The 9,359-nt window shown below is 48.2% G+C and overlaps 1 protein-coding gene across 1 annotated transcript in view; it reads left to right on the top strand.

Moving 5' to 3' along the window:
- The window catches only part of kcnj16a (potassium inwardly rectifying channel subfamily J member 16a), an 11,846-nt gene extending 3,693 nt beyond the window's left edge, over positions 1-8,153 (top strand). Inside the window, exons 2-3 of the mRNA XM_061230621.1 lie at positions 6,808-8,001; positions 8,044-8,153. Coding sequence (XP_061086605.1) covers positions 6,831-8,001; positions 8,044-8,153 — 1,281 coding nt within the window. The 5' untranslated portion in view covers positions 6,808-6,830. The remainder of the gene's footprint in view (positions 1-6,807; positions 8,002-8,043) is intronic.
- Positions 8,154-9,359: the final 1,206 nt, after the last annotated feature.

Here is a 9,359-nt window from a genome sequence, read left to right on the forward strand (position 1 = left end):
ATGCTAGCTCTCACTCTCTCACACAAACACACACTGCTAGGCTAACATGCTAGCTCTCACTCTCTCACACAAACACACACTGCTAGGCTAACATGCCAGCTCTCACTCTCTCACACAAACACACACTGCTAGGCTAACATGCTAGCTCTCACTCTCTCACACAAACACACACTGCTAGGCTAACATGCTAGCTCTCACTCTCTCACACAAACACACACTGCTAGGCTAACATGCTAGCTCTCACTCTCTCACACAAACACACTGCTAGGCTAACATGCTAGCTCTCACTCTCTCACAGAAACACACACTGCTAGGCTAACATGCTAGCTCTCACTCTCTCACACAAACACACACTGCTAGGCTAACATGCTAGCTCTCACACCAGCACACATACATTCTCTCTCCTCACTTTGCCAGTCTCCCTTTTTCCCTTCCTCTCTGTCTCTCTCCCTCCCTCTCCTTCCATCTCTCTCCCCCTCTCTCACTTTGCCAGTCTCCCTCTCTCCCTCCCTCTGTCTCTCTCTCTCTCCCTCTCTCCCACCCCTCTCCCCTTCTCTCTCTCTGACATTACTATGTGGTCGTTGCACTTGATTACAGCAGCACAGTGGTTTCAGGGCTCATTAGAGCCATGTTCCGACCCGGCCCAGTGATTTGTGCTACAGGTGAAACATTAGCCCAACGGACCCGATCCCATAAACATTAGCCCTGCGGAGACTCCTTACGGAACCGCGACCCGTTAGAGGTCAGACACGGAGAGGGGGCAGGGTCTTGCACCACTCAATGGAGCGGAACACTCCTGTTAACCCTTTCAGTCCCAAGGGTGCCACGCCACTCTGGATCTTATACCTTTTCAACCAATGAAAATTACTGCTATAGTATTGTCTTAAGCCCCTATTAATACCCTACTAAATCGACAGAATTATGATCAACTATTGTGCAAATACAAAATGATTCATGTCTCAAACACCTGATGAACTGAAACAGAATAACATTCCTCGTTATTTTATAAAATATAACCCTGGAAAGAAAGACAGCGCTGAACTCCCAGCAGAGTCTTACATTTTCCTTTCCTACTTTTGTTAGTAATGCAGCAGCTTTCTAAAGAGTTTCCATTCCAGGAAATGCAGTTCAGCAGGGATCAGCAACTCACGGTCCTCAAGGGCCAAGACCTGCTGGTTTTCTACCCTCCCTTCACCTGGGTGTGAAGACAGTCCAGCCAATCAGCAGCACTAATTACCCAGGAGAACAGAAAACCAGGGCTGGATTGGGATTGGACTGTGGGCGGAGCCATGGTGATGTCACCAGCAAGCACGCGCAGGGTGGCATTTTTTTGTTGCCAATATGACCTGAGGCATGGAGTGCTCTGAAAGAGCCCATATTTTGCACTGGGCCGAGATGCCCCCGTGTTTTACCCAAAGCACAGGGACGGGACAGGGGCAGGACAAGGGCAGGATGTGGAAGGTATTTGAGTGTATGCGTGAGTGTACTTCTGTGTGGAAGGAGGGAGGGAGGGAGAGAGAGAAAGAGAGAGAGCGAGATAACCTGTTCAGGTACCACCAGAGAAAGAGATTATATGTTCTGAGGACAGCCTTCTATAGCCATGTTTATTCTCTGACCCTAATCTCGAAAGAGTTTTTCTTTGCGTAACCTGGCTTCACAAAACCAAACCACCGCTATCGGACTTAACTGGTACTACGAAAGTGGTTACCAACTTGACAAGTGAAGAGACTTTATTATCCAAGAGCTGTTCTCCTGAAAGTGGCGAATGTGGAGAATGAGCCCACAGCAGGGCAGCGTGGGCTGCAGGCTACTTCAGCCGCATAGGGAAATCTGATACGAATGAATACAATGGACGCACACGAAGTTAGAACGTAAAAGGCAAATAGGAAAAAGTGACACTGATTCCTCTGATGCCAGGGACAGGGGTTGGCTGGGAGACCGGCTAGGAGGGAGAATTAGCAACTACATACGTTGCTAATAGTGTACATTTGTTCGTTATAAACATATTTAGGCTAACATACCACTCTTAACAAATAAATCTACAATCTCACAAATTGTCCCACAGTTTATTTCTGCTGCAGGAATTATGCTGCACATTTTAGAGCTCCTAAAATTTGACTTGATAATGTAACTGTGACTCAAAGGCCAGCTCTTATGTTCCCATCTGTGGGAAACGACATATCACTGTTATTATTATTATTATTATTATTATTATTATTATTATTATTATTATTATTATGTCCATAGTGAGGATGAGTAGACAGTTTAACGAAGTGAATCAGACAGTAAAACTCCCCCAAACTTCCCACAGAAGGAGGCAAACAATGGCGTGAAGACAACAGCCGAAAACAGGAAGTCGCAGGTAGAGGGAAAGACATCCATTTCCTGTTGTGCCACCCGGCCGCATTCCTGCTTCCAGCCAGCAGCAACTCGTAAACTTCTTGTTTGACGCAAACGGTTATCTAACGCATCTCCGCCGAGAGCCACCGCAGAGCTGGACGACCTCAGTGGTCTTAATAAACGGATTGATTGATAGATGAAGGATTGCACCTCATGTATAGATGGTAGTCTGATAAATATTCCGGTTATCAGGGATACTGATCGTGCTGTTGTTGTTGTTTTTTTTTTACTCAGTGTGAGAAAAATACCCACATTAGCACTCGGCATTGTCTTTCGGATGAGGCGTTAAACAAACCGACGAAGAGTAGGGGATTCCCCGGTGTCCTGGCTAAATTCCCAACATGACTCTTTCAACCTGCCTCCTAATCATCCCGATTCAACTGGCAATATCCGGTTCTCTCCCTCTCCACCTCAGCTGGTGTGAGCCGTGCATCAACCAGGACATTGGTGGTGATTGAGGCGAGTTTCCCTCTCATCACGGTTAAGCGCATTGAGTGTCTATAAAATAACTATGTAAATGTAATGATTTATCTATAAAAAAATATCTTCTTCCTTTATCCGTCGGTCTATTAGAGGCATATTAAAACGGTAAAATGTAACGTTACTTTAAAACAGCCAAACCTTCGCCAACGACGAGTCTGAGTGACTTTTTAGGCCAAAATCTTTGTAAGCAAACGAACTTACTGGACTCTGAAAAGGCTAGCGCGCAGCACGAGAGCTTCTCAAGTTAATCTTGTTACTATTAGCTACTCAAACTAAATTTGTATCATCATCTAAACGGATTCATATTTAAGCGAACGTTTCGACAAGATAACTCGTAACACAAATAAATTGGCTAACTAGCTAGATTTGATAACTGATAGTTCAAGTAAGATGGTAATATAATTGTAATGTAACGTACCCGTTATCGTTAACTAGCTACTTAGCTAGCGACCTTATGGTAGGGAGGACAACCGAAAAATGTATTTCCGGAAATCAACATGAATATTATGATTATTATCTCAGTTTAACCTTAAATTAACGTGTGGTGGACAATAATTCTGCTTAGGTTGAATTTTAATGTGACGAAATGACTGTTTTTGTGGCTTTAAGCGCTCATTTTACCAGCATTCCATCGATGTTAAATGCTGGACCCCGACGGCACCGAAAAACAGGCAGATTTCACTGCCATTCCATTCTTTACGTATATGGAGCTCGAAAATGGTGACACAACAATAGCTTTTGCTGGTTTACTTCACGCGCTCATACATGGCAGTTGGTGGCGGTTCGAACTGTCAAAAGTGTGACTGGAGCCAGGTCAATATTTTTGCTGGGTACTCGGTATGTCCAGCCTTATAAGTCCAAAGTCCCTGGTTACTTTTTCATAGTTTCAATGGATTGGTGCCGTCGAACTTCATCGAATGCTTTTATTTATATCGTTCGAATGACCAAGTGCCGTTAAAAAGCAAATTGTATGGCTTTGTGCTATTCGCGTATGCTAGCTACATCATGCTAACATCGTACAGGGACCAGTAAAGGCTTAGAACACACTAGCACTTAGTTATTGTAAGTTTTATCACCTCTACTGTAAAGTAAAAAAGTGGACAAATTACGTTTTCTGTGAGAAATCTATTGGCGAGCTCACGTGCACACACAGCGGTCTACATTCTAAAGCTCCACTTTGCCCTCCCTACTTATCGAAGCAGTAGGCTAAAGTTACGTTTTCCGTTTAAACTTCCGAGCGTAGAAATGGTGTATGCTACTCAGTGCCCATATTGGGGCCTTTATGCCCTGATAGGTTTGCTTATAACACGTCGCTAATTAAATCACCTGACAACTCCTGGCTGACATTTCTCCGAGTTCCTCCCGACCCATGTACGAGTGAACAAGATTCTTCAATCACAATCTTCTCTGTTCGGCTGAGCGAGTAAAGTAGCCAAATAACCAGACAGAAAGATTGTCATTATGTGAAGCTGGCTGTTATAATGTTCAGAACAACTTAATCGATTTACCGAAGATGGAGGGAAGTGTATGTGCGTACGTTTGTATTTGAGTGTCTGCGTGGGTACACTCACCGAGCACTTTATTAGACATTTATTAGACTTATTTTTAAGACTTCTACTGCTGTATCCTATCCACTTAGAGTTATCATGTGTTGTGTGTTCAGAGATGCTCTTCTGCATACCACTGTTGTAATCTGTAGTTTTTTGCGTTACTGTCACTTCCTGTCAGCTTTGACCAGTCTGGCCCTTCTCCTCTGACGTCCCTCATTAACAAGGCGTTTCTGTCTGCAGAACTGCTGCTCACTGGATTTTTCTTTGTTTTTTGCACAATTCTTTGCAAACACTTCTTTGAGACTAGTGTGTGTGAAAATCCCAGGAGATCCGCAGTTTCTGAGATACTCCAACCCTGTCTGCCACCAACAATCGTTCCACGGTCAAAGTCACTTAGATCACATTTTTTCCCCATTCTGATGGTTGATGTGAACATTAACTGAAGCTCCTGACCCGTATTTAAAGGTTGTATACAATGCACTGCTGTCACACAATTGGCTGATTAGATAATTGCATGAATAAGTAGATGTAATAAAGTAAAAATGTTCCTAATAAAGTGCTCGGTGAGTATATGTGTGTGTGCATAAACGGGTTGGCCTACATGTGTGCTTTCCTGTGTTTATGTGCACTGTTTGGCTGCCACTGGCTTGGTCTTCCCATGTACGCACATCCATCAGCATCTAGTGTTTACAAATGTCTTGAGGTCATTAATTTACTTCATTTACATACTAATACATTTATACATATATATGTATATACGGTATACATATGTCTATTAGCATCTAGTGTTTACAAATGTTGTTACATAACTCACTATTTATAATACTAGTAGGTCTACATTTTAAATAGGTGGTGGTGATGAGTGATACAGGCGAGTTGAGCTCCAAACCGTGAGGAAGTGTCTACCGATACTCTGAGCATCGCTAGGCAACCGCTCATTACCATAAGCTGTGCTGACATGGTGGAGACAGGAAATGATCATAGCTGTTAAACATTCCCAGATCGGGCTGAAAATAGAGCTTGGGATCGAGCAGAGTGCATCGGAGCGAGAGAGAGAGGGTAACACAGGAACACACATGAATGAAATTACTTTTTCAAAAACAATGAAGAAAAACATCAGCAAAGAAAATCGTGTGTCGGTTTTGCTGGCGAGTTTTGCCATGTCCCAGAGTTTTCCCTGCTAGCAGAGTGAATCTGCTGGCTGCAGGACATTCAGAGGGGAACAAACAGGACTCCACTGGTCCTGTGATGTATTGGCTTAAACTGTGTGCGTGTGTGTGTGTGTGTGTGCGTGAGTGTGTGTGTGTGCGTGTGTGTGTGCGTGAGTGTGCGTGTGTGTGCGTGAGTGTGTGCTTGTGCGTGTGCGTGCGTGTGTGCGTGTGCTTGTGCGTGTGTGTGCGTGAGTGTGTGCTTGTGAGTGTGTGTGTGTGCTTGTGCATGTGCGTGAGTGTGTGTGTGTGCTTGTGCGTGTGTGCGTGTGTGTGTGTGCTTGTGCGTGTGCGTGTGTGTGCGTGAGTGTGTGCTTGTGCGTGCATGAGTGAGTGTGTGTGCTTGTGTGTGTGTGCGTGAGTGTGTGGGTGCGTGTGTGTGCGTGAGTGTGTGCTTGTGAGTGTGTGTGTGTGCTTGTGCATGTGCGTGAGTGTGTGTGTGTGCTTGTGCGTGTGTGCGTGTGTGTGTGTGCTTGTGCGTGTGCGTGTGTGTGCGTGAGTGTGTGCTTGTGCGTGCATGAGTGAGTGTGTGTGTGCTTGTGTGTGTGTGCATGTGCGTGTGTGTGTGCGTGAGTGTGTGGGTGCGTGTGAGTGTGTGCTTGTGTGTGTGCATGTGCGTGTGTGTGTGCGTGAGTGTGTGTGTGCGTGAGTGTGTGTACATGTGTGTGTGTGTGTGAGTTTTTACCAAAAAGTGCAAATCACAGTCATTAGAACAGACTACAGAATTATTGGTATTAACTACAGTCCCATTTTACAGGGAACAAGCATTTCTGATTAGTCGGGGGTATTCAGTTGCTTTCTTAGTGCAGGTATAAGGAAGCTTTCAGTATCTAGTCTTGATTCTAGGCTTTTGATTGCCATTGGAGTCTATTGGCATTTGTCAACATGAGGATCAGAATTGTGCCAATGACAGTCAAGGAAGCCATTCTGAGGCTGAGAAATAAGAATAAAAAAGTCAGAGACATTGGCTGAACAATGGGCTTACCTAAACAGTTTGGAACTGTTTGGAACATCATTAAGAAGAACCCAATATGGGCTCACTCAATCTGACTGTCTGAACCTCATATTCAGTGTTTCATTTCAAATCCAATGTGTACAGAACCAAAACAATAGAAATGGTGTAATGTGTGTAAAGATATATAACTGCCCATTTCCCTCTCTCTCAGACAGGTGTCAGTGCTGAAGCAGAATGAACTCTACAGGTGTGAATTACTCTATGGTGGGGCGCTCTGACCTCCCTGTGACCCTGGGGGCGGAGCCAGGACAGGCGGACAGGAAGTCCCGGAGTGCGGGGGAGGGGCTGGCAGACAGGAAGTCCCTGAGTTTGGGGGAGGGGCTGGCAGACAGGATGTCCCTGAGTGCGGAGGCGTGGCCAGCGCAGGCTGACAGGAAGCGCCGCTACATCCAGCGCGACGGCAGCTGCAGGGTGGCCTTCCACCACGTGCCGGGGACCTGGGGGCTGTACGTCACCGACATCTTCACCACGCTGGTGGAGATCCGCTGGAGGGTGATGTTCCTGCTCTTCTCGCTGTCCTACATCCTGTCCTGGACGCTGTTCGGGCTGCTGTTCTGGGTGATCGCCCTGGCGCACGGGGAGGTGCAGGACGCCTCCATCCCGCCGTGTGTGGACAACGTGCGCGGCTTCACGGCGGCCTTCCTCTTCTCCCTGGAGACACAGACCACCATCGGCTACGGCTTCCGCGGCATGACGGAGAACTGTGCGCTGGCCATCGCCGTGGTGACCGTGCAGGACGTGCTCAGCTGCGTGATTGACACCGTGGTCATCGGCATCGTCGTGGCCAAGATGGCGTCCGCCCGCAAGCGCGCGCAGACCGTGGGCTTCAGCAGCTGCGCCGTGATTGGCCGCCGGGACGGTCACATGTGCCTGTCCTGGCGCCTGGGCGACTTCCGCAAGAGTCACATGGTGGAGGGCGTGGCCACGGCCCAGCTGGTGCGCCTGCAGCCCCAGCCCTCGGAGCACGTGGGCGTGTCCTACACAGACCTGGCCCTGCAGCAGAGCGACGTGCTGCTGGCCACGCCCACCACGCTCACGCACGCGCTGGCCCCTGGGAGCCCGCTGTACGGCCTGAGCGCCCAGCAGCTGGGCCGTGAGGACTTTGAGCTGGTGGTGTCCTTCACCTACACCGGCGACTCCACGGGCATCCTGCACCAGACGCGGTCCTCGTACCGGCCCGGGCAGATCCGCTGGGGCGCGCGCTTCCGGGACGTGCTGAGGGTGCAGGGGCCCAGCTACCGCGCCGATTACGCCCTGTTCCACCAGACCCTGCTGGTGCCCCTCCCCGCCCTCAGCGCCCGAGACCAGGACCGCTGCAAGAACCAGAGCCCCGCCCCTGCCCCAGGCCCCGCCCCCCGCCCCGTCTACAGCCCCGCCCCCGCGCCAGGCCCCGCCCCTGCCCCCGCCCATGACACCGCCCCTGGCCCCATCCCTGGTTCCATCCTTGCCAATGGCCCAGCTTCCCCCAATGCTGACCCCACCCACGCAGCCCCGTAGGACCAGCCCAGCATCCCAAACACTACACACACACTCACTCACTTACACACACACACACACACACACACACACACTCACTCACTCACACACACTCACTCACTTACACACACACACACACACACTCACTCACTTACACACACACACACACTCACTCACTTACACACACACACACACTCACTCACTTACACACACTCACTCACACACACTCACTCACTCACACACACTCACTCACTCACACACACTCACTCACTTACACACACTCACTCACTCACACACACTCACTCACTTACACACACTCACTCACTCACACACACTCACTCACTTACACACACACACACACACACACACACTCACTCACACACACTCACACACACTCACTCACTTACACACTCACTCACACACACTCACTCACTTACACACACACACACACACACACACACACACTCACTCACTTACACACACACACACACACACACACACACACTCACACACACTCACTCACTCACACACTCACTCACACACACTCACTCACTTACACACACACACACACACACACACACACTCACACACACACACACACACTCACTCACTCACACACACTCACTCACACACACACACACACTCACTCACACACACTCACACACACTCACTCACTCACACACACACACACACACACTCACTCACACACACACACTCACTCACACACTCACACACTCACACACACACACAGTCACACACACACACATTAGCACACACAGTCGGAAACACACACACATTAGCACACACAGTCGGACACACACACACAGACACACACACGCACACACACACACACAGTCGCACACACACACACAGTTGGACACACACACAGACACACACACTCACACACACAGTCGCACACACACACTCTCACACACACACACACACACACACACACACATTTCTTAGTGCTCTGTCTGGGACTGCTTAAAAGCTGCTTAATCTTCTTCTTTATTGGACTTAGAAACAGGGAGCGTGTCCAGGGACCGCGGCTGCAGACTGCCGTGAGACTCTGGCATATTTGAACTGAGTCACTATATTAGCCTTCTCCTGTCCAGATCCACAGCCACAAACTTCATCTTCCTATTATTAGTTTTCATATTAGGACCCTGTTGTTATTAAATCTTTAATGTTTCCATTTAATGTTTCAGTTGTTTTTGTTTTTACTGT

This window comes from Conger conger, chromosome 2 (genome assembly GCF_963514075.1).
Source record: "Conger conger chromosome 2, fConCon1.1, whole genome shotgun sequence".
Taxonomy (NCBI): Eukaryota; Metazoa; Chordata; class Actinopteri; order Anguilliformes; family Congridae; genus Conger; species Conger conger.